This window comes from Scophthalmus maximus, chromosome 22, assembly GCF_022379125.1.
Source record: "Scophthalmus maximus strain ysfricsl-2021 chromosome 22, ASM2237912v1, whole genome shotgun sequence".
NCBI lineage: Eukaryota > Metazoa > Chordata > Actinopteri > Pleuronectiformes > Scophthalmidae > Scophthalmus > Scophthalmus maximus.
In genome coordinates, this window is record NC_061536.1 from 4,097,366 (window position 1) to 4,122,878 (window position 25,513).

Here is a 25,513-nt window from a genome sequence, read left to right on the forward strand (position 1 = left end):
CAGTGGGTGATGTCATGCCACAGAGGTTTCTGAGATCATGGCAGATCATAAATCAACGATGTAGTGACAATGGCAAGTATGTGCCCCTTCACTGCCCCCACCATTCATGTGCGTATTGCATCTTGCGGACATGTTGCATTCTTTTCTGAGGATGCGTACAACAAATATACCAAACTGACGCAGGAAACCTGAAGCAGCCATGTTGAGTACGCAGCTGCGTAGTTAGTTAGTAAGTATATCTCTGGCCTTTGAGGCAGCTGTGCTCTAAAGCCAAACAGATTTCTTTTTTCGGAGAGGTGAGAGGACAACCCATCCTGCTCAAGAAACATACGGACCTGTAGAGGGCCAACGCAGACAAGATGTGGGGAAAAGTGCAACAATATGACACAAACTCTCTGCATCCACAGTTACATCCTTTTCCAAGTGATTTGTATACCAGAGCTACAACATCACTTTAATCTCCTACAAAGCCCGTCAAATGCGGAGTAATTGCTTGTGAAATAATTCACATTTCCCCATCGAGTGTCTCTGGATTTTATTTAGGTAGAGAGCAACGGGAAATGGCATCAAAAGTCATGAAGTGATAAGCCTCTAAAAACTGTTACTTAGGGTAGGTCGGTAAAACGACAACAATTATCAGAGCATGACTTCTTTCAATAGCAATGTTACAAAGGCTTGATATATATATATATATATATATATATATATAAATATATATCCTTAATGCAACAAGCACAGTGAGAGGAATAACACATCACTACTTCAGACCTGTGAAATGTTTTGTTGTTAAGCAAGTGTTTGTCATTTTCCGCCCATAAAGAAGAGTTTAGAACCACAATTAACCATCTGGCTTCTTTATCGTTCCCTCAGGAGCAAACTATTAACTTCAAAAAAATTAATGATTTCAAATTGATCATGATAATTATAAATATCAACTAATATGATGGTTTTTATCACGATAATATTTTTGGTCATATTGTCCAGCCCTACTTCTACTTCAATTTATTAATTCGGCCCCCCCCCTTCCATTGGATTTCATAGAAAAATAATATTTAAATTCATAATGGTTTATCAAGTCATGATTGCCACAGTGGGGGTAAAAGTATTCACCACATACACACACATTAGCAGCAAGACCTGATGTAAAACCAGCGAGGTTGAAAACCGCAGGACGGTTTAGATTAATTCATCTCTTCACCACACTGATCAAACATTGTGTATGTGTGTGTGTTGAAGTGTGCGGAGACCCAAGTCCACACCTTGCGCAGCCGCGCATGCACACACATAATCAGCTGTCATTAATGCAGCCCGTTCAGGCCTTTGGGGTCTGCGGCCGACCTTGCTCTGTGCTGTGGGTGCAGCGAGAGTAGATTCTCTGCCCATGTCTTTCTCTCTTTCAGTCTCTCTCTCTCTCTCTCTCTCTCTCTCTCTCTCTCTCTCTCTCTGGCTCACCCACCCCCCTCTCTTCTAGCCGTGCCACCCAGGCTTGGCCCCGACCCAGACCCACATCTTTAAACTGAGCCATCATACCATGCCACGCCATGCTGTGCCTGGCCGCAAGGTCCTGATTAAAACCCATGACTTCAAACTTTCCAAACTGTCAAAAACCCAGTCAGAGAGAGAGAGAGAGAGAGAGAGACCAACAGAAAGAAACTCTGACATAAAGTCCATCAGTCTTATCAGCTCACTTTTCATCTGAGCAGGAATTTGTGTCACTCAGAAATAGTGCTGTTTGCATCTTTGTGTGTGTGTGTGTGTGGCTCAGATGGTGATTGGTGGTGTGTGTTTGCCACTTGGATGACGATGGTGTTACATTTTGTTTTAATGAGGGACACACGGACAGATGGGACAAACATTTTTTAAAGGCCTGCTACGTTGATGCTTGGGCTTGACTGCTTCTCGGCTGTACTAAAATAGACTAAAACTGTATTCACGGCACCTCAGCAACGCTCAGCATAAATAAACAAATAAATATTTTAAGGGGGAAAAATTAACTCAATACCTTTGTGAGTCAAAGACAGCACAAGCTTTGACCTTGTGGAAATTTGTCAATCAAATTAAGACTTGAAAAGATTAATATGTCAAAGATTATTTGTAAAGAAAAAAGCTATTATCATAATTTCATTTGACACCAATAATAAATGTCTGACCCTTTTGGCTGGTGAGACATTGAGAGTCATCAAGTATATTTCAAGAGTATGTGCCAAGAGTGCTCCCTGCTGGAGAGTTGCAGAATAGCAGGCCACACGCCTGCCAAACAGAAACAAGCCTGATGATCAAATTTCACTAAAATCAACTCTCAAAAGTATAAACTGTGACGGTGATCTTGAAATTTAGAATAGTAGAATAGTATAATAAATTGAAGCATGCTGAATTTTCGCCATGACTGACTGAAGAACTAAAGAACAAAAGTGTGTTGTGCGACCATGGCAGCAGCACACTTTTTACTTTTAGATGACATATACTGTTGATTGTCTTGTCATTTGATTGTCTGTATCAAAAAAAATAGATTCCACTGGATGTACTTTTAAACTGTGCAGGTAAAAATAAACAAACTTGTATTGAAATGGTTAATAACCATCAAACCGAAACAACTACAGCAAAGCAGGGCTACAAGCTGCAGGCTAGCAGTGGCAGTGAACCACTACCCTCTCAAGTGAAAACCCTTGGAGAGTAGAAAGGATCTCGAAATACGAGGGAGACCACCCAGGGAAAGGTTCATGCCCCACTGTTGTTTTACACACACATAAAAAATGCAACAAGGGGGGAAAGGGTGGGGCGCACATGTCAAAAAGTCAAGTTCAACAAAATACAAGTGAGAAGAGGAAAAAAAAAGGAAAACAGTTGAAAGACGAAAAAGGGGGGGGGGGGGGGGGGGGGGGGGGGGCGGGCAACACGAGAAACTGTATTCCTTCTCATCTCAAGCACTCATCAGATGGCAAATATTACTTTGGATGATGGTCATTTTGCCAAAGAGAGAAAGAAAGCCAGAGGGAAGGAGATGAAGAAAGGGCTCATGTACCTTATTATACGGTGGTCATAGGGGAAAATTGCAATCATCTGTGACTCATTTGGAATACCTTATGCACTGTGAAAGACATTAGTTTTTCTCTAATATCAAGCAGGTCTCTGGGTTTTAGGCTGCCATGGCGATTTTGACAGAAACCTCTTGGGACCCCGCATCAGTTTTGGGAGTGAAACGAGAGCGAAGGCTGCGCCCGTTTGAGGTCGTTGACGATGAAAGCTGAGCTCAGAGATATTTTATGAAGCGAGGACGCGATAAGCGCTGGACGATTACGTGCGTCTGCGGGGAATAAGACGAGGGGAGATCATAACAGTAAAACACAAAACTGACGTCAAGTAGACGTGTGTGTGTTTGTGTGTCCAGGACAAGGTGTTTGTCTCAATATGCATGTACAGCAAATGCACACTTGGTTAAATAGTATCCCCGGAAGCTGCTCCCTCATAGCTATTGCTCTTCCAAAAATCCAGAGGTCACCAAACACAGAAAGATAATTTGTATATGCACGTTTGTTTAACAGAACAAATTCACAGTAAAATAAATGAGTACATTTTGTCCAGGGTCCTCTGGGTACACTCACTGGAGTTATTCTGGACAAGAATTTAGCCTTTACAATACACACACAGACACACAAAATCACCTTCGGTCGGTTCAGCTTGTTGTACCCGCGTGGCTGGAACAACAACAACGTAAAAGACAAGCACTTCCATATGTGGCTACGCACATATCACATATATGCACATACGCAGACACATACAGAAACATATAAGTACCTAACCATGAAAACACACTCACTCACACACACACACACGCACACACACATTCGTGCAACCACATTCCTCCCTACAGGACCTTGAAGACTGCCCGCAAACCCCTCAGTCATGTCGGTTTCATATAGACCGGGAGTGTGTTACATTCACTGTTTTATTTGAATGCCTCGTTGCTTCGCTGGATTGTTGAAAATGCCAGAGACACACACACACACACACACACACACACACACACACACACACACACACACACACACACACACACACACACACACACACACACACACACACACACACACACACACACACACACACACACACAGACGGTTAAATTGGCAGAGAGAACTTAAAGGACCTCAGCTCCAGGAGTTGTGGGTGTTTGTTACGAACCCCAGTCCCGCTGCCTCGCACAGTTATTCTTTTACTTTTTGATTCTCTCTCTCTCTCTCTCTCTCTCTCTCTCTCTCTCTCTCTCTCTCTCTCTCTCTCTCTCTCTCTCTCTCTCTCTCTCTCTCTCTCTCTCTCTCTCTCTCTCTCTCTCTCTCTCTCTCTCTCTCTCTCTCTCTCTCTCTCTCTCTCTCTCTCTCTCTCTCTCTCTCTCTCTCTCTCTCTCGAAACCAGACAAAGACAGAACACATTTGAGTCTCACAGTGAACAAGCATCACAATGTGCCAGCACAGTGATGTGCGCCAAAATGCCAGTAAATATCAAAATTTGCAACAATTTCGTCTTTGTAGCTTGATTAAAACCAATGATTTGTTGTCCATTTTCCACATTGTCAAACTACTGTATATATCAATGCGAAATTATACCGAAAATAAGTTAATTCTCAATCCAGTGAACCGTGTTACTCCTGTTATGCAGCATATGGGACAAACCAATATGTACCGTATAATACCAGAAGGTCAATAACCTGGTGCTTTATGTAGTAAAGAATTTCAGACATACAGTATATTTAGTGCCATTTGAAAAACCCACACCTATCGGATTAAATCTAATTTGTAGACAGTTCATGACCCGCTGGATCATATTTAATATATTTATAAACACAAAAGTAAACAGTCTAAATGGCTCAACGTGCTGCCAATGGTCAGGGTCATTTCATTAATTTGCAACTTGGTTTCTGAACTGCGTCATTATGGGATTATGTTGTTCAGGTGATGTGCATGTGTTCGTGTGTGCGTGTGTGTGGCCACTTAGTAAGTGTTCATGGGTACATTTCTGAGGCTGTGTGTGTGTGTGTGTGTGTGTGTGTGTGTGTGTGTGTGTGTGTGTGTGTGCTTGTTTATTCCCATGTATGTTAGTCTGCACATATGCGTTTCCATTTATGAATATGTTTGCTTATGAGTATGCTCTCGTACTTAAAAGACTGTATCTTTTCAGATTAGTGCTTGGAAATGGGGTTTCTCTTGCAATTAGAGGCCATTACCAGCCGACCACATGTCAAAAGAAAGCCTCTTATGCAGTAAATATACTTAAGTGAATTTCTGACCAACTACATACTCAAGCTGTACCGACCCTGAAAACTAATGGGCCAGAAAATACTACAGAGGGAGAGTGCACATACTTTTGGATACGGACGCACAAACATCAACACACGCACGCACACGCACACGCACACACACTTGACCTTGTGAAGTTTTAACCCGAACAAAGGGGTTTTCCAAAGTTGCAACATCAGATAACACACAGACACACACTGGGTTGCATTTCAGAAGGCATACTTGTAGTTCACTGCAAACAATTACCATCATAACTGCTGCAGCATCATAACTGCTGCAACATCCGTCTCGTGCTCGTTCTCTTCCATTCCTCTGTTTATTCTTGAAGGACGCACGCGTTTCTCTTAACCTTTTAAATTCCCTCTTTCTCCTTTTACCTTGTGTTCCTCTCAATTTCTTTTGCTGCCTTTCCAGCGAGGCCTATTATGGGTATTTTAAGGCTCCACTGAGTGAAACCAATTTACTACAAGCTGGGTCAGGCGCACACTACACCCATGCCAACATGCACGCACGTGTACATGCACAAGCACATGCACAAAATGGCCACAATCCCCTTGACCTTTACTATGCTTGTCAACATCTCAAGTAAGCATGTGCGCGCGCGCACACACACACACACACAAGATAGTTACTTTAGCCTGAGAGTACGGGGTACTGACAGTGACTCTGTCCATGGTCCAAGGAAAAAGGTTTGACTGTCATGTCTTAGTAAAGCCGAAAAAACTTGGGTCTGACCCAACTTCAGTCTTACCCATTGGTAAAGCAGACACACTGCGTGGCTTCAAGGGTGAGGATGTGTAGGTTTCTCTGTTTCACATCATAATTAAAATGAGAATAAAGTCGCAGTCTTACTGTATCTATATCAATGCAGTCCAGTGTGTCTCTGATAAATGCTGCCATGGCTGAGCTGAAAAGCATCCAGCTGTCACACTCCAACAATTACTGATCATTACCTTGGAAAATGAGGACAATTACTTTAGAGATTTAAGCTAAAACTACCAACCAATAAAAGAAACACTTTCAGCCTTTTTTTGTATTAAATTGTTTTAAGTCTGTTTGAAATAAAAGCCACGTCTCTCTAAAAAAGAGAGTCAGCATGGTTTAACACAAGAAAAGAGGCCTGAAACTAAACCACAAGAAGACAGACTTTGTTTGACCTCAGTACGTTAGGTTACTATCACACACCACATTAGACCTTACTTCATATTCCTGCTAAGTCCTAAGACAAAGCGTCCATCCCTCACGACAGGCATGTCCATTCATACCCATTAGGACTGCAGTAAATAACTGGAGCCAACCGTGACTGGGGTTAATCCGATTGCCTGACACAATGGACACTCGGGACAGACTGATCAGTACACAGCCAATGGGAAAAACGGACATGCATCGCGATTATAGGAAGGCAAATTAGTCACGGAAATGAAAAGCCATCTCATTAACCAGATTAAATGTGTCTCACCAACACATACACGAACGAGCACATACTACATGGGAGCTTTTAAACACAAACTCCTATGTACATGATAAACACTTGCTCACAAAGAAACAAAGTCAGATCAAATCAATGCACTCTGATAAAGCTGCATTCAGGTTTGAACACGCACACACTCTCCTACAGTGCTTACTTACGTCTCTCTCACACACACACACACACACACACACACACACACACACACACACACACACACACACACACACACACACACACACACACACACACACACACACACACACACACACACACACACACACACACACACACACACACACACACACACACACACACACACACACACACACACACACACACACACACACACACACACATAAGGACAGACAAGAAAACTGCAGAGGTCAGAAGTTCATGAGGAGAAAAGAAGCCACGAGAGAATCCCTGAGTCATCTGTCAATTATTTAAAGTGATTATGCACACACACACAGACACACACACACACACACACACACACACACACACACCACAACGTCAATATTACAGTTTTCATGTGAGACCATCTCCCACATTAGGGATCATCTAATAAATCCATTACAGGCTCTAATAGCATTTGATGGACATAACAATCATTCTAGTCATATCTGCAAAATGAAAAGCATCAGTTGGCCAGATGCCTTTTTATGAAGACTACTCCGACACACTTGAACTAATTCTTCTTTGGGATTTCTCTTTTCAGTTTGACAGGGCAGAGGTCAACATCTTTGCCAATCTGCTGTTTGAGAAAGATTCGGTATCAATGTTGAGTTTATCCTTAAAAAAGAACAAATAAAATAAAATTAAAAAAACTCACTTTAACACACAGACACAACTCTCCAAAGAGTTTTACACACCCCGGGGACACACCACCATCATTAAGACCACTGATTTACTGTTCCGTCCATTCCTCCAGTGCAGCCAGCTGGGTTTCTCCTTGGCTTCATCCCACTCTTTCCTCTCTCGCTCTAATATATGTTTAAACATTACACAGGGTAACACAGTAAGTTGCAATCTACTGTACACAAAACTGGTCGAGGTCAGAGCCTGAGGACAGGGAAGGAAGAGACACGAAACAGAGGAAGGGAACGTAGAAAAAGCAAAACATCCTAAAGCTAAAACAACACATAAATAGAAATAATTAAAAGAAAACAAAAAAGGGACCAGCTTGTGGTCACTGCATAATCTCAGCTCTGTGAGTCCTCATACTGTTTTTAGAGCACATTGGACAATGCGGACACTCAACATCCGTCTGTGCAGTCGCGTGAAAGGTTACACTAGGAGATGTACATAAGTGTAACACACACACACACACACACACACACACACACACACACACACACACACACACACACACACACACACACACACACACACACACACACACACACACACACACACACACACACACACACACACACACACACACACACACAGCTTTTGAAGCTCAACCTTACAGTAGGTTGGGTTCAATGGCATTTCATTGAGCATGAACCACTTCACAACCCTTCACGACACCATTTATGTTTGGCATTCAACATTTTTAAATACTTACTTATATTTAGCAATTCAAACTCCGAGATCAGGGCCAAACTAATTATAATGACCGCAACCTGTTGCTACAACCTGAACATGAGATGTGTGTCGTTGTATGTTGCATGTTGGGCTGTGAGCAACGACAGGATCTGGCCTGAACAAACACACAGCCAGAAGTGCAGGCAGGTGCTACCATCAGCCTCCTTTCTTCTTTCTTCCAGACACACAAGCTTTGTGGTAGTCTGCAAAGAGGGGAGGGTCTCCTAAGGCCAGGGTCACCTCCCTGTAGACCACCACACAGCTCTGCTCTGGCTCCCAGATGTACTTGTTCAAACATACACACAGACACACATACACACAGACACACATACACACAAACACGCACACACACGCACACACGCACACACGCACGCACGCACGCATACACACACGCGCGCACACACACACACGCACACACACTGTTGGACACACCATATAAATGGACCAACATACTGTATAGTGTTGCAGGCACTCACCAGTCACAGTGTGTATTTGTTTATGTACAGTGTGTGGTCTTTATCTCTTTACATAATTTCCCTGTATACTGTAGTGTGTAACATCTGTATATGTAATTGTTTGTGTGTTTGCTCCATGTAGGTACACTGACATCATCTGAGAACAGGAGTCCGTGTGTGTTTGTGTTGTGTGCGCAAACTTGACCAAAAGACCTGGTTCTGGTTGTGTACATGTCTCCCAGCACACGTATGTGAGTCAGTGCCTGTGCACTTGTTGAATAAATTATCTATTCCTGGGTCTGTCAAGGAAATGGGGGGAGTCGAGGCGGACCGTTTCGATGCTGATCAGGAGAGACGTGTGTGTGTGTGTGCGTGTGTGCGTGTGTGTGTGTGTGTGTGTGTGTGTGTGTGTGTGTGTGTGTGTGTGTGTGTGTGTGTGTGTGTGTGTGTGTGTGTGTGTGTGTGTGTGTGTGTGTGTGTGTGTGTGTGTGTGTGTGTGTGTGTGTGGTGGTTTTTGGTGGAGGAGGGCGGTGGAATCCACACCAGACCATCCATTATAATGACAGGAAGCAGGAAGTACAACCCCCTTTGTAGTCACATGGCTGCCAGCTGTCTTTGCAACTAGGAGTGTGTGTGTGTGTGTGTGTGTGTGTGTGTGTGTGTGTGTGTGTGTGTGTGTGTGTGTGTGTGTGTGCAGTGTGTGTGCAGTGTGTGTGTGTGTGTGTGTGTGTGTGTGTTTGGTCATGTATGTATGTGTCTACATATATGCACATCAGTCAGTTTGGACAGAGATTGTAGGTGTATTATTTTGTATGTGCATTCTTACACATCACTTTACGATGACATTTGCAACTGAACTATCTTCACGTTCATGAGGACAAAGTTTTGAAATTCAATTTAATTTTACAGATGCAACCGTCGTCTTTCCATATTTACACTTTCTTCTCTTCCAATAGAAAAATACTCAATTCCATAACCCTTGAATTTGCAACCACCGAGGTTACGCCAAATACGCTGCATTGACTGCTGCTCACGTCCACTAGCAGAGACTCAAATATGCACCTACACATTTCACATGTATACATATATAGCCTCACATGCTTACATGTAGCTACCAGCACACATGCCCAAACATACATGTAAAAGTTTTCTATATCTTGCACTATATCTTCCCAGCTAATCATGATTGAGAGAACACACACACACACACACACACACACACACACACACACACACACACACACACACACACACACACACACACACACACACACACACACACACACACACACACACACACACACACACACACACACACACACACACACACACACACACACACACACACACAAGCACAACGAGAATGGCCAACAGTTGAGTGCATACCTCCATCCACAGTCTGTCAAGCTCTTATAATAGAAACGAAACAGGACGTCATGCTGTCTGATAATCTGCACCAACTTGTACAAACCATTAATATATATACGCATTTTTCATATCAAGATCCATACGTTTTTTTCCCTACAAACATTACTCAAATTTGTGTACTGGATCTGCACCACCCACCCCCCTGGCCCATGCCCCATCCCTCTACTGAGTTTGGTGCTAACCAGTTCAGTACTTTTTGCAAAACAGACACGTGAAAACAAAACCTCCTTAAAAGAGATGTGTGTGTGTGTGTATATATACATACATTATATACACAAAGATGTTCTGTGATTGAAGACAAAAACTGACAGACACTTGTTAGCACTGCTCTCTCTCTCCCTCTCTCTGTAAGATCTTTAAATCATTCCAGGTTTACAGGCTGTGATCTAGCTAACCAGAGCAGTATCAAATTCAACCGCACAGCCACGATGATCGTTGCAAAGTGAAACAGTCTTGTTGCCTATTGTAACCTTCAGTGCCACATCTCACAAGAATATTTTAGAGAACCAATCATGCATGCACAAACACAAAAAACACAAAATATTCACCTTCAGACAGGTGGGCAGCGAGTGGTGTCTGTGTCTCTTTGCAGTAAGAGACCACCTCTTTGGGAAGGAAGTCTACCTGTGTGATCTTAGAGGCCCCCAGCTTCTGCATCCTCCGCCTGGGTAACAGAAAGAAGATGGTATCATTAGCATGGCTATACTGTCCTTAAACTCAAGTTGTCCTTTTTAAACTACCATATATTTACATTTGTCAGATGCCTAGAGTGCTAAATAATGTGCGGAGACTAATTTATGGAGACTAATGTCTGCGGTCTCTAGTTCAATTATCAGAGGATTGCGTCAAGAGTGGTTAGAACTGTTTTTTTGTTTTGAATCTATTCGCACTTACATCCATCCTTTAAATGTACTATTCAATTTTAAAATGACTTTTATATATGGCATGCAATGCCAAATAAGTTGTTCTGTAGTATATTTTTTCATCAAACAGTGAAGAAGAGGACAGGAGGAAGATGTACCCGAGCTCAGAATCAGCCTGCAGCTGCAGCACAGACGGGTCTGTGTCCCACTGCAGCGTCCTGATGTCACCAGCAGGGAGGGCAAGAGAGGACATGCATGTTTACAAACAGACACGTGGCAACAAACACATGTACCAATAGCACATATTAACACTACATATTCTACGACAACCATGGTCTTGCTCTCGCCCACACACCACTTATCTAGAAAACAGATTTTCATGGAAAATTCCCATTGAACTTCATGCAAAGATGGCACTGTACATATTATTTAAGTGGATATAGTATGAGAGGGCTATACATTAGGGAGACATTACATTTCATCATACATTTAGTTATACAATGTCCTGTACTTATTTAAAGATCTCCACTAATCTCTTGTGATAGACTTCTTGGTCATCTGCCAAGAATCTATGACAATTTGGGAATCGCATACATTTATAGACAAAAAAACGTTCCACTGTTGCGTGGGAGAAGTCAAAATAGTTTAATTCTGTCTGTAGAAACTGTATGAAGTTCTGAGGACTTTTAAATGAAGGAAGACTCTGCGGGGAAAAGTATCATAATTTGACCAATGTGTATGACATTTTATTGATTTCTTCTTTCTTAACATTTCATACTCACACATACTAGATTAGATTCACGTGATATTCTGTGTCCCGGTGTTTCATGTGCAAAATTGTGCCGAATAATACATGAAAATCCATGATTTACATATCACACCCACAGCACGACATACACATGTTAACATGTTGACCTTCAGCAGATGGAAATCTAAATGAATCTGTATATAAAGATTTAGCTTTTTCAGTACACCTGACATTGTCCTTGCCATGCATTGTCAACGAGTTTGACAAACCGTAAGCTCGATCATTACATTTACGTGGTTGGAAGCTTGTTTTAAATTTGGGAAGGCAGGAATTATTTACCTTACAGGGAATTTAAAAAGCAGAAGAGACATAAAGGATTTCATGGTGAGCTGGTTGAAATCTGTCAGCTGTGAAAGGATGACACTTCAAACCCCACTACCCTTTTTGGTGATATGTTTTGGGGCCAGCGAACACACCCATTAGGCCTTCAGCTTGTGCCGCGCAGTGGCAGGTGAGAATGGCAAGACATTTCTTTAACCTGACAGCAAGAGTCGTTTTAACAGTTACAGCCATGACACTTCAAGCAGCTGATTGTCAACTCTGTGAAGGCTGAAATCACCTCTGTGGCTCGAGTGATGTGAACAGCGATGTTGCGAGGCGGTATTAAAGGAGACAGCACAGTGTCAAAAAGGAAGTCACCAGAGGAGAGCGGAGGAATGAGAGATAGAGAGGCCCAGCAGTGTTTTGATCTTATAAATCATGATGAGAACACTACTGACAACACTCTGGTGCCGCTGTGTTCACATGAGGATAGCCTCAGCTGAAGAAAAGTAGGAGGGGGAGTGTTCCTGGGTTTGACATGAAAATGCTTACCTTGCGCTCTGTGCTTGGGACTTGTTTTTAGAGAAACCTGACCTAAGAAGGGACACACACATACACAGCCACAAATGGAGAAGCTCGAAATGGCATGGCATCATCCAGGGTGGATTTGTGGGGGGGGGAATATTTCATAGCAGGTATTATACCAGTTTGTAAAAATCCAATTGGTTAAAAACTAAACAAAAAGTGTTCTGCTAGGATCTTTTTTCATCCCCAATTCCACCCATGGCCATACCAGGACAACACATCACTAATGACCCCTGAGGGCATCCTGCACACATTGACATATAGTACAGTCAGCTGCCATTCAAAAGCAAATGGAAAGCACTTGATGACCACTCCCTATTCAATGGCAGGTTGAATTCACCACATCAGCCATGAGCAGAACCTGAAGATAAATAGTTACTGCACTGGTCTGGAGTGTTATGAGTGGGTTTTCTAAGCACCGCATTTGCAACCATACAGGACAGTGACAGAAAGGTAAAAGCTAACATTTTGTAATTTCTGTCAATCGCCACAGTGCTTACCTATAAATGGTATGGTTCACCCCCATTAAGATCCATATTCCAAACATATTACATCAGCTGGCTCACCCAGGCTGCTTTCTGAAAGTGTACCAATGTGGTGCCTACTTGGAAGTTTATCCCTGGAAACTGCAATTTGCATTCATCAGTGTGTCTAGAATGTCCGCAGCTGAGACACACCTCAAGCTCAAAATTAATTTCTCAAAAACGAGCTATGAGAAGCAACAAGCTGCACAGTGGTCATCAAAACGCAGTGTCACGACAAATGACAGATACCACATCCGAGACCTAACGAGGCACGAAAACTCCACCAGTAGTGACTCATCCTTACCTAAACCTGTTGTGCAATTGACAAGAGAAGAGACAGAATATATATATACATGGGTCAAAAGGGAAAATTTCACAAAACTATTTTCACCCAAAACCCCTTCAGATTATTATTATGTTTAGGCCTTCAATTTAAATCTTTAAAACGGTTTCCTCAAACAGTTTATTGGTAACCTCTCAAAGAGCATCCCTGGTACGTGAAAAAGCCCTCTAGTTAGTACACAGTTTTCAAGTTTCTTACCTAATTTATCTTATCTATGAATGAATTTGTTTCTTTTTTTCTTCACAAGAATGTAAGAAGTTATTTAGCTACTTTTATCTTAATTCACACTCAAGAAAATGGGTGAATAGTGGGAAAAAAAAGACTTCTTATTTTCAAAGTTGCGTTAAAGAGAGATGGATGAGGCTCATGCACAGAGAACACCTCTGATGTTGAACTTTGACTTGCCTGCCTGTCGCGCCTCCATCGACTGAGTCCTGGCTCCCTGCCTCGCTGGGCGTGCTCACTGATTTGGAGGGGGACACAGGGGTCGGGACTAAATAATGAAAGTAACATGAATCTACCATTAAATGCTGCAAAGAATGGGCTGCCGAAAACAAACGGGATGAGAAGCAACAAAGTAAAATGAATGATGGACAAATATAATAAATGTTTTAAAAAGACAGGAAGAGGGAGGGAAGGGCATCAAATGCATTGTTGGTTTTGTGTTTATTATTTATCTGTACTCAGCTGTATTTGAAGATTAATAATTAATAATTCAAACAGATAACAGGAGTAGCGGTGACCCAATTCTGCAACAGTGCCAATGCTTAGGTGTTAAGGGTGTTGTTGCAATTTCAGACCACTAGAGAACAGTGCTTCCAACAGCTTGTTGAGCACGTTGATTTGTGCACAAGCAAAAGGCACTTTTGAGCATCATACTTTGCCAAACTCACTTCAGAAGAAAATGGTATTTAATATTTATGCTCCAATACCTTATTACAAGATATTAGTACACTGCGGAACAGAAAAATATGATAAAAGGAAGTTGTTAAAAAAAGAAGACTATACAAAGTAAAATGTTCAGCAAAGTATAACCACAATGTCCATAACAAATCATAGAATCAACTTGGGATAAAAAAGAGCCACATAAAATAATATGTTGGACAGTTACTATTTTTGTACATAAATAAATGAATGATTATATACAAACAGAAATATTCATGGCAGCAGTGATGATTAAACAATTTAGTTCAGGACTGAAGAGATAATTTTGACCAAATTAAACATACAGTAAGTCGTATGATGTATGATCGTGAACTTTGGTCTGATTATCAAACAGTTTCTCTGAAGTTCTTTTGGCTGTAATTAGTGACGTACTTTTGTAATCTAAGAAGCATTAATGTAAATGTTGCTATCGGTATTTTAAGAATTTACAATCACAACAGAAGGATCAATTCATTGTTTAGGGGAAAGGAGTATTGTGTACCTAGTGGAGGTTCTGGTGATATACCAATACTCTGGAGGAGGGCTTCCGTCTCCCTGCGCTTCCGGTCCAAGTCTGAATCCTCTGGGGTCACCTCAGCCTTCTGCTGGCTCTCGGACTGCACGGGACACAGAGAGAAAATGTCAGCTTATCCATCATGACTTCAACAGCAAGAGTCTCAGCTCATCCATCATGAGTTAGGGAGCGAGTGAAAACATGCACATGTGCATGCACAGTATGATTAAAAATTCCAACACTAAACCTTCTGCACGCATATAGATGTCTGTATGCAAGCACGGACACATACAACCTCTGCCTTTTATGTGTCACGGCCTGACGAAAAAGCAATCGAACACACAAGAACAATACACACCAGAGAGTGATACAGTACGAGCGGCGGTGGTGTGACTTTACTCACTTTCTTCCTTACCTCTTTCTTCTTCCTCTCCTCCTCCTTTCTCTTTTTTTCCTCCCTGATTTGGGCGAGGCGCTGCTTCTTGCGCTCGAGCTCTGCTTTTAGGTCACTTTTGTCCGACATGGTGGCTTCAAGCGAGAGGAATCGAACAGGAATGAGATACGTATACGGCACAGTCGCAATATGCTCTGGTCTCATTTTTAACATGATGCAGTATGGAGGAGCATCGGTTCATCCAGTAGGCCCGAGTTATTGTTCAGAAAACCCAGTGGGTGTGGCAGCTCTGCCTACATATACAGAAGATCCATAACATTGCAGGCTCAAAAAAACAATAAGGACTTGTCATTGGCAAAACAGCTGTCAATACTAGCTCATCTTAAACTGAAAATGATTTCCATATTTATGTGACACTGTATTTAGGAAGCCACTTCTTCTTATAAATCCCTTCGTCAAATCAATAGGGTTGAAGGAAAACCTCACCAAAACCTGTCCTGTGCATTGAAATACTGATGACAAATGAATGGGTATGGTTCACAAAGCTCAACACTTGCATTGCCACTAACCAGCGAGGAAGACAACAACAGATGTACTGTCGCCTCATGATTGGGGATCTTGCATCGGCCTCGCTAACTGTGACTTTGATTTGCCACACAAAGGTGGGCGACCTATTTATAGCAGTGTGATTTGCTGGATATTAGGCCAGTGTCACATCCATCAGGCTAATGTAGCACATGGAGAGCAAGCACTTGACCCTGGAGGTTTAATTAAAAAAAAAAGGGCTTCCAAAGCTATTAAGAGAACATACATGTTAAAACGACTACAGGTTTCTGGGATGCTATGTCTTCCAATATCTTAAGGAAATCGAAGGAACTGAAACACCTAGAATTATGACAGAAAGCACAAGTCACATTGATAAATATCCATACAAAGCACCTTTAGCTAACCAATGTTAGCAGGCTTGGAATGCATCCGCAGCTAACGCCAGCTAAACACAAAAATATGACCGCCTTTGTATTTACAGCAATGCGTTTCAGGCCTTGCCATTAATACTACAGTGATTTTTTGGGGGGAGTTTTTTTGCTAACGCATAACGTTAGCTGACAGAAAGGGGGAGGATATTTGACGTGTCACTCGTACCTTATCCACTCGTACTGATAATGATGTGTCACCCGGCAAAGATGCTGTCTCACTGCTGCGACCCCCGACAGAAGAAAAGAAAAAAAAGAACAATGATGAATCAACACATCCTCTACACTGAATCCAGGCCTGTCTGGGGACACCGAGCGGGCTCGTCTCAACCTCACCGTGTGGCTACTAATGACAGTGGCTGAAGCAGAGCATGTCGGCGGCCGATGGCCCGAACACTACATAAAACAGGTGCAACGCACACACCGACTCATCCTTTTGGAAGAGATGGATGATGTAGAGGAGGAGGAGACGAAATCCCTCCTCTCTCTCACTCTCTGTCTCTCTCACGCGCGCGCTGTGAAGCGACTCGTGAGTTTTGCAACGCCGCCATCTTCTGGCCAGTAGAGGTAGTGCGTGGGAGTCGCAATGACTCTCAAAGAAACAAAATGTTAATTCTTCTCGGAGGACGTCTGTTATTTTTCTCGACTGACAAAGTGGCTCTGACTATTCGTGACTGGAAGCTCGGCGAGTTTTTTCGTTGAAGGTAAATAAACATTTTGGTATACGAGCAAGTGAATCAGCGGCCATTGCAGTCGGTTGAATACGTTTTAACAGCTGCTTCCGGTTCCGTTCTGTCTTTAGCAAAAGCCTACCAGAGATATTAATTTGCTGGCGGACTTATTTTCGGCAAACGTTCAAATTTATCAGACTATACGGTCTATTATTCAGATGTGTGAAATAAGTTAATTCAGATACTCGACGCTAGGGGAGTGCTGTTGTTGTTGTTGTTCGACGTGGTCCGGATCCAGCTACTGTGAGAGGGACTCGGGCCCGCCCACAGTCAGGGACGAATCTGGCCGCCCATTGGTTGATTCTGGTGTCAGTCTGCACTCCCCGCCCTCGACCGAAGACAAACAGAAGAAGTTGCCTTCGGGGGAGGACGCCACAGCAACTTGCCAAGATGTTAGGACGCCGCCGAGGTCCAGCGGTGACGGTCAAGTCATAGACGAGCCTCCCCTACAGATGTTTATTTAAACCACGCGATTCCCGAGCTTTTATAAGTCGTCAAACTGGAGCGTGTGCTTGAGAAAGGAAACGAGTGTGTCCCCGATTCACTGACAGTCCCGGTGGTCTGCGGAGGAGGAAAAAAAAAAAAAGCATGAAGTTTGTTCAGTTTTTGCTGAAAAACAGCTCCGTGGCTGGGATACCGAAACAAGTGGAGAGGTTTTCCAAGTTCTCCCCTTCTCCGCTGTCCATGAAGCAATTCATTGACTTCGGTAAGCGTATTGATTTCGTGAGATGACACCATGTGTGTGTGTGTGTGTCCCCCTTTCTCTCTCTCTGCACACTCACATGGCTGTTACACAACTCACGTATTTCTCTTTGTGTGTGTGCTGACAGCCCGACTTTAAAATATACAGGTCACTGACAGGCAACTGCAGCTTAAAAAGCAGAAAAATACACATGCAGATCGATGCTTTTTTTTTTTTTTTTTTTACTGTACGTGGAAATTAAAATTGAACTTTTGAACTTTGGGTCACCTTCTGTAATCCTGCAATGACAAACAGAAGAAACACAGGAAAAAAAATTGCAACCTCTAATGTTACCTTTTATGTAAAAGAAAATCATTTTTCTTTTTGTTTTGCACAACAAATTGCTGCAAAGAAATACATTGTCTATATTGCTTGACAGTGTGGGGTCAAAGTTGAATAGTTGCTAAGTCTATTTTTTTTTCTCTCCCTCCTGTCTCTACCCCTGGTGCGACTGCAGGTTCGGCCAATGCATGTGAGAAGACCTCCTTCGTGTTCCTGCGTCAGGAGCTCCCTGTCAGACTGGCCAACATCATGAAAGAAATTGATTTCCTCCCTGACAAGCTCCTCAGCACTCCGTCCCTTAAGCTCCTGACCAGCTGGTAGGATCTCCAGACCACACTGCACCACTGTCTGTGTAATCTGGAATAATTAAAGCTTAGTTACCCAGAAATAGTTCCTGCAGCAGCATGACTGTAGAATGAGAGTCTATAGCCTATATAATTTAATGGATTGTGTATAGGTAAGAATGCAGGGTTTATGTCAGAATTACACAGATTACCACCCTTTTTTTGTTTTTTTGCTTGTGGTCACAACTCTCACACAGGTAGTGCTGATCCAGCATCTTTGAACCTGTATACACACACACACACACACAAACACACACACATTTCAAGGAACATTTAGCACATTATCGAAAGAGTTAAGGTTTGTAAACAACATGTAGAGGAGTGTGTTTCTCAAGGAGAATGAACAATCATGTCTGTTCTAGGTTCTCCGTGGACACATGGGAAGTTCCAGTTGCCACTTTAAAAAGAAAAGAAAAGAATAGGTCCAGGCTATCTTGTTAAGCAGTCCACTTGTTTATATAATCAAAGAGTCCTTAAAAGCCAGAACAGGAGCCCTGTTTCTGTGTACTTTTATTACATGGAGTTATTTTTCCCACTGCAGTTGTTGTTACCCTGATCATTGTCTAACTCTTTTCATAAGCCGCAGCAGCGTCTGTGCAGTGTGGTTATCTCTCCCCCCTCTGCAGAAGTCTTTACATTTCAGCATTTCCTGCAAAAGTGTTGATCTATCCCTTTTTAGTGTTGTTTACGAGGGGAGGGAGAGGTGACGCTCCAAAGAAAGTTTCCAAAAATAGAAGTCGCATAATTGTCTATTATAAGATTTATATCTGTTTGCATGTCGGGACCTGATAGAAAACTTAGAGCTGAAGGTCAGTTGAGGGACCAAATTGGAACAGAGAAAGCGCAGCCGCTCTGCGGTTCACCTCTGACCCAGTTTCTCTACAGCGAGACGGAGCGAGAGAGAGAGAATGTGACTCAGTGAGCTCAGCTCTCTGGAGTCTTCTTCGTCCACTGGCTGAGATGAAATAAAACAAGTTACGTTTGACTAAAGTGGGGACTGTTAATCATGTGGAAATGCTACATGCTCTTATTATACAGTTGTTACAGGTCTCTAAATAAAAGAAAGTCAACAAAAGCCGCTCACAATAGTTTGTAGTGCTTTCACATGAAGTTTCAGGTTTCACCAGATAGTTGTTTTTGTCATCATATTGGATCTTTCATTCTGTCTGGATGTGTCTCTGTGTTTCTTTGTGTCCACCAGGTATTCTCAGAGTTTGCTGGAGCTTGTCGATTTTTTAGAAAAAGATCCGGACGACAAGGATGTACTGACAAAGTAAGTAATTTACAGAAACCTTTCAGTATTACTGATACTTTTCTTTAAATTTGTTTTTTGTTTTGTTTGTGTTGCCAGTCCAATCCACCTAGTCAATGATTCAGAAGCTGCTAGTACTAATCCAACAACTCTGTTATTATTTGTTAAATTGCCTCAGCTCACGCAGCAAACTTCAGATCAGACTCAGATGATCAGAAACCCACGTGTGTGTTATGGAAACAGCTGTGGTCACATCTGTTATGTTCACACAAGATGTTGTAAAGCCACTGAAAGTAAAGACTACAAAGTGTCAGCGAAATCAAACATGTTCCACCGTAACGGCAGTAATTATGTGATTTGGATTAATTAGAGGAATTTGGCATTTTTAATCTGCACATATGTCAATGTTTACTTCTTGGGTGTAGACGTAGCATTGTAATTGGAATGTTATGACCACCATGAAGGTTTGCTTGTTAGACTGCTTTTACATTCCAGTTTGTACAATCATCATTGCCTTTGCCCTCAGCTTCACACAGACGTTGGTACACATCCGGAACCGGCACAACAACGTGGTGCCCACCATGGCTCAGGGCGTGGTGGAGTACAAGGACGCCTTTGGCGTGGACCCCGTCACCAACCAGAACGTCCAGTACTTCCTGGACCGCTTCTACATGAGCCGCATCTCCATACGCATGCTCATAAACCAGCACAGTCAGTATAGCACTTGGTGATTGAGTGTGAGTCAATCAATCAAGTCGCTAACACTCGCACCTCATTAATTTAAATTACACCCGATGCGCTGAAACTGCTTAACAGCCTCAAAAAGGGGCTCTGTTCACTGCACATGTCGTTGTTTAATTTAAATCTGATAAAGCACCAATTAATGATCTGATTCATGTTTAATCTGACGTAATTGCCAATAGAGGGTGAGATATGGTTACTGTTTATATTCCCCCACTGCATCGACCTCACTTTGCTTTATGTGGTCCTTATAGTTTACTAAATTTTTTCTGAATGTATGGGATCTGTGTCACGTCTATTGATTGTGGAGGGGGGTTTAAAATCACACACAGTGTTCGTTTATCTGCCCTCTAGCATTAATCTTCAACGGCAGTGTGAACCCAGCCCATCCCAAACATATCGGCAGCATTGACCCCAGCTGTGACGTCGTGGAGGTAGTAAAAGGTAATGAATCATCTCTCTCAGCATCAGCATTGCTGTCTACATACACACACACACACACACACACACACACACACCCTCACTGGATATGTTATCTGCTTTCTGTCCCCTTCTGTTTGTACAGACTCATGACTCTTTGAACCTTTACAGTATTATCTTGGGCTTTTAGAGTAAATATACAATGGGAAGTGATGTTATAGACTCGCCCGTGAATGTTGTGTAAACTGGTCCTCCGAAAGACAGAAAATATCATGTCTTCCCGTGTTGTTCTCCATTCAAGCACAAGCTATCGTTCTTTGTGGTTTCGCTGTAATGTTGGCTCTGTTTCACTTTGTAGACGCCTATGAGACATCCAAGATGCTGTGTGAGCAGTATTACTTGACCTCGCCTGATATGGAGATCAAAGAAATCAACGGTAAGTCTTTCATCTTCAGATATTGTTCATCTGCCTGTGTATGTGTGCACATTTTCATTTTCTCTCGGCCATGTTGTATCTTTCTCGCTTCACGTGGATCATCTCTCTGCTCTACGAATCTGAGTGAGAGGAATGATTCACTGTTGCTCTGCTAATATTCAGCGGAACTTTCGCGGTTCATCTTTGTTGGTTTAACTGAGGCCCTCTGTGTCTGTTTCCTGTCAGTTTGTCCTGCCAAGAGCCAGCATCGGCATTAAAACATTCCTGAATCACGCAGGTTATACCTAGAGAGAACGTGATTATGCTTCGACTGCAGCAGCAATTGCAAACTTTAAAAGAAACAAAATGTGGTGGTTATTATGAGAATATGTCCTTCAATGGATCCTCATTTCTGTTGCAGTACTGTATACATCAGTCAGAACATGTACCAGTGCATGTTCTTTGTTAAGGTAATATAGGTCAAATGAGGTTGGAAAAAAAAGGTTATAATTGTTTTTCAGCAGAGCTCATATGTACTTATGTAAAACACCTTGTTGCTAGTCGTCTTAAGAGGGTAGTTTTAAAACATAAACATTTAAAAGTTACTTTTTCTCCAATGATTATGCTAATAATTATAATAATATGAAATGGTTCACAGCCGAAAGCCCTGGCCAGCCCCTGCACATTGTCTACGTGCCATCCCATCTCTACCATATGCTGTTCGAGCTCTTCAAGGTACACAAAAATGCTGAAGACCAGACGTGCACTATTTTTCACCATGTGTTGTATGCTCACTTGTTTCTTGATCCACGTTGTGGGCCAGAACGCCATGAGAGCGACTGTAGAGACCCACGAGACGAGTCCAACGCTGCCCCGAATCAAAGTGCGGGTTTCACTGGGCGCTGAGGACCTCACTATCAAGGTAGATGAGGACGCGATAGTTAAAACAGACCACTGCTTTGTGGTGCACACTCATCCATCACACGCTGCTAAGTCTATATTAACAAAGCATTTCATGTTGTACTTCCATTCCCTACACAAATAAATGTTATGCCTTCAGCTGTACTACAGTACAGCAGGTATGATGTAAAAAAAACTGCAGTGATGACTTCCAACACAATGCATCACATTGTTTAGATTCTGTTCAGGTGGCAAACGGTAAGTGGATCCTTGTCCCCCTTATTTTTTTAGATGTCTGACAGAGGAGGCGGAGTCCCCCTGAGGAAGATTGAGCGTCTCTTCAGCTACATGTACTCTACGGCTCCCAGCCCCGTCCACGTAGACAACTCTCGCAATGCACCTCTGGTGAGGGCCTGAAACCGTCGCAAACTTTAAACATAACATTTTGGTCCAGGGCAACTTTCACACCTGTTATTTCCGTTCTGACCAAACTGAAAAGTCCGAAGGTCCAGACCAAAGAGCCTTAAGTCGGCACCCTGTGTGCTTCAAGACTGCAAGCTCGCTTTTGCATTTTAAACATAGGACGCAGCTCAGTAAAATCTTGCTTAGCTGTTTTGAACTGAGGTTAGACTCACTTCTCCTCCTAAACAAAGGTTCACACAACTGAGCATGATTGCATATTAGTTTATTTCACATAGGAAATCAGTCAGTGGCATTTTACTGGGTTAACTTGTAACCGCAAGTGAAACTGATGATCCGCTTACAAAGCAAGCCCTCTACTGTATTCACTTTGTTTGAAATGTTGTATTCTAGCAACTGGCCTTTAAAAGCCTAATGTGTAATCATACCTCAACCCTGCTATGTTCCCTCAGGCTGGTTTTGGTTATGGTCTGCCCATCTCCCGCCTGTATGCCAAGTATTTCCAGGGAGACCTGCAGCTCTACTCTATGGAGGGCCACGGTACTTCAGCTGTCATATACCTAAAGGTGAGCGCAGCGTTACCTTCACACAAGCTGTCAAAAATAACTGAAAGCCAAAGTTCGCCTGGAAGTGGTGGTCGATTCTCAGCTGATCAATGTCTTGTCGCAAGTTGTAATACACCCCATGTTCCGTGTTAGAAAAGATTTAATAAAGCACACATGGAATGTGTAGACCAGACTAATCAATTCACCTCTGTTCTGCATCACCAGGCCTTGTCCTCGGAGTCAGTGGAGAGACTTCCTGTTTTCAACAAGTCGGCCTTGCGGCATTACCTGGCCAGCACAGAGGCTGATGACTGGTGCATGCCCAGCAAGGATCCAAAGAAACTGGGGCAAGTATGAGAGGACTTGGTGAGGATAGACTGCCGGACAAAGTTTAGGACAGTAAAAAATTGTCTGGTCAGATGATTGGTAAGATTAAGAAAGCTGCGAGGAGAAGTGGATAAACTCTGTACTGTAAGTGAAAGAAGGCACCAAATGCTTTTAGCATGCTGCAGGACGCAGGGGTGTGGATTCAAGACAGAACCGTAGAAGGAGAAAATCGCTCAAAGGTGGTGTCAAGAATCAGATAAGTGCTGTGACATAACTGAACAACAGCTCACATTAAATTCCATTATATGACGATTACAGGCTACAATTGTAATGGAACAAGTCAAGCATTAATCTCCTTTTGTCTAATTTATTACACCTTTTTTTTGTTGATATAATTACATGGATACACTGTGTGGAAAAAACATGCTAGCTGTTTGTGTTTAAGTCCATGTTTTTTTCAAAGTGTTTTTATTTCATATTATATAGCCTGGCTATTGTCCTTCAGTTAATTTGAACTACTGGGTGAAGTTTTGTTTTTTGCATCAGGTCAAATGTTTGTCATTGCCTTGAAAAAAATACGCCCAGTCGCTCAAGTTAAACAGTATGGCAACAGGTTCAATGTCTCCAGGTCAAGACAAAGGGACCAAAGTCTCTTCCTGCTGTCGCCATGCCAGTCCTTTCTAACCTGCAGAGTTGCTTTTACAAAAAACAACTTCTGCATTTAATTATTATCAACCTTAAAATAAAGGTTATACTAATTTTTGTCTTCAGCTTTCATACAAGGGGAACATTTCAGAAACACAACAGGAGTCATTTACATGTGCTGTCAAGTGGTACAGACTGAAATTATGTACAGCACAGTGTGGTAGGTTGTTCAATAGCAATGCAAACTAAATGTGATGATTTTTTAGCACAATGTCAGTAAACTACCTACCTGGTGCCTTAACCTTGAACCAATGCAAGGTCATTTTTAAAGTTGAATTATTGTAAATGTTGAGAAGATGTATTCATGTGTGGACATTTAGTCCCTTAGAGAAAATGACAATTGTTAAAAAATTGTAGCATATTTAAAGTGGACCTTGAGCTAATGTGTCACTGTAGGAACCCAAACAGCCATTTTTTCTCCAAAGGAAGTCCCCAAATTACACAGAGGCTCTCATGTATATTGAAGATAATTTGATAATATTCCTCAGTGGTCTTTTTTAATAATGCACATGTTGTTTATTTGAGTGGATTTCTGTATGTCAGAGTGTTCCAATGCTTGTGTGAAATACTAAATGTTAGGTTGCTCTGCAGAAAAGTGTACTTATGCTTTCTCTTGAAACTGACACATATGACACTGTAAGCTGCTCAGATCAGTATAGCACATTATATGTATTTAATAGGTTCAAACGCTGAGTTCAGAGCAGCAGAGACGTAGGATCAACACGGACAGGTGCACAGACGATGCCATATGCAAGCTGTATTGAATGGAACGATTTCACATACCAGTCATACTATCATACTCATACCTTTGCATAGTTTTAAGCTTCATGAGGCCAGGTGTTGTACTGAAGTTGTGGCTTGTCACGAAAAGGACCAGTGAATGTAGTAAATAAAAATCTCATGTCACTTCCTTCTGAAGTCTGTCCATTGTTTTGTGCTACTCTTGATTTCTGAATTATAATTTGCCATTGACTGGACTTTTTCTTTTGTCTCCCCTTCACAATTTGATTCATGCCACATGAAAGATGTCCGGCTTCTTGAGGTCACAGGAGTGAAGGTCTGTTGTGTGTTACGTAAACGGCGCCGTGTGCAACGTTCCCCACACTCCCCGTTTTCCCTCTGCAGCTTGTTTTAGGAAACTTTGCTCTGTTTGTGTGCCGCTGGTCACAGACACAGACCATTGGCTTTTCATGGCTGCCTGCCATCAGGGTATGAGGACAGGCTGTCCTGCCCTGTTGTGCCCCCTTCATTAGTGTTGCCC

At 42.4% G+C, this 25,513-nt stretch overlaps 2 protein-coding genes across 21 annotated transcripts in view; one reads left to right on the forward strand and one right to left on the reverse strand.

Moving 5' to 3' along the window:
- Positions 1 to 17,316, reverse strand: part of LOC118291872 (cytoplasmic dynein 1 intermediate chain 1) — a 51,836-nt gene extending 34,520 nt beyond the window's left edge. Inside the window, exons 1-8 of one of the 19 annotated variants that reach the window (XM_035620344.2) lie at positions 16,765 to 17,316; positions 16,598 to 16,652; positions 15,464 to 15,588; positions 15,049 to 15,163; positions 14,028 to 14,166; positions 12,723 to 12,764; positions 11,260 to 11,319; positions 10,787 to 10,902 (exon numbers count right to left, since the gene is read on the reverse strand). In XM_035620344.2, the coding sequence (XP_035476237.1) occupies positions 10,787 to 10,902; positions 11,260 to 11,319; positions 12,723 to 12,764; positions 14,028 to 14,166; positions 15,049 to 15,163; positions 15,464 to 15,583 (592 nt within the window). In that variant the 5' untranslated portion in view covers positions 15,584 to 15,588; positions 16,598 to 16,652; positions 16,765 to 17,316. Of the gene's footprint in view, positions 1 to 10,786; positions 10,903 to 11,259; positions 11,320 to 12,722; positions 12,765 to 13,583; positions 13,590 to 14,027; positions 14,167 to 15,048; positions 15,164 to 15,463; positions 15,589 to 16,597 lie in introns of all 19 variants that reach the window. The other 18 variants (XM_035620343.2, XM_035620345.2, XM_035620341.2 and 15 more) reach the window with 18 other exon arrangements.
- A 172-nt stretch (positions 17,317 to 17,488) lies between these two features.
- pdk4 (pyruvate dehydrogenase kinase, isozyme 4) lies at positions 17,489 to 25,162 on the forward strand. 2 transcript variants are annotated; one of them, XM_035620365.2, is made up of 11 exons: positions 17,489 to 17,865; positions 18,359 to 18,500; positions 19,729 to 19,800; positions 20,306 to 20,490; positions 20,875 to 20,964; positions 21,299 to 21,376; positions 22,014 to 22,090; positions 22,179 to 22,277; positions 22,547 to 22,660; positions 23,128 to 23,241; positions 23,446 to 25,162. In XM_035620365.2, the coding sequence occupies exons 1-11, from the start codon at positions 17,748 to 17,750 to the stop codon at positions 23,575 to 23,577; spliced, it is 1,221 nt and encodes a 406-aa protein (XP_035476258.1). In that variant the 5' UTR covers positions 17,489 to 17,747; the 3' UTR covers positions 23,578 to 25,162. The 2 variants fall into 2 exon arrangements, 1 of the variants encoding a protein (XP_035476258.1); XR_004786780.2 differs by lacking the exons at positions 22,014 to 22,090; positions 22,179 to 22,277; positions 22,547 to 22,660; positions 23,128 to 23,241; positions 23,446 to 25,162 and having other exon boundaries at positions 20,306 to 20,516; positions 21,299 to 21,324.
- The last annotated feature ends 351 nt before the right edge of the window (positions 25,163 to 25,513 follow it).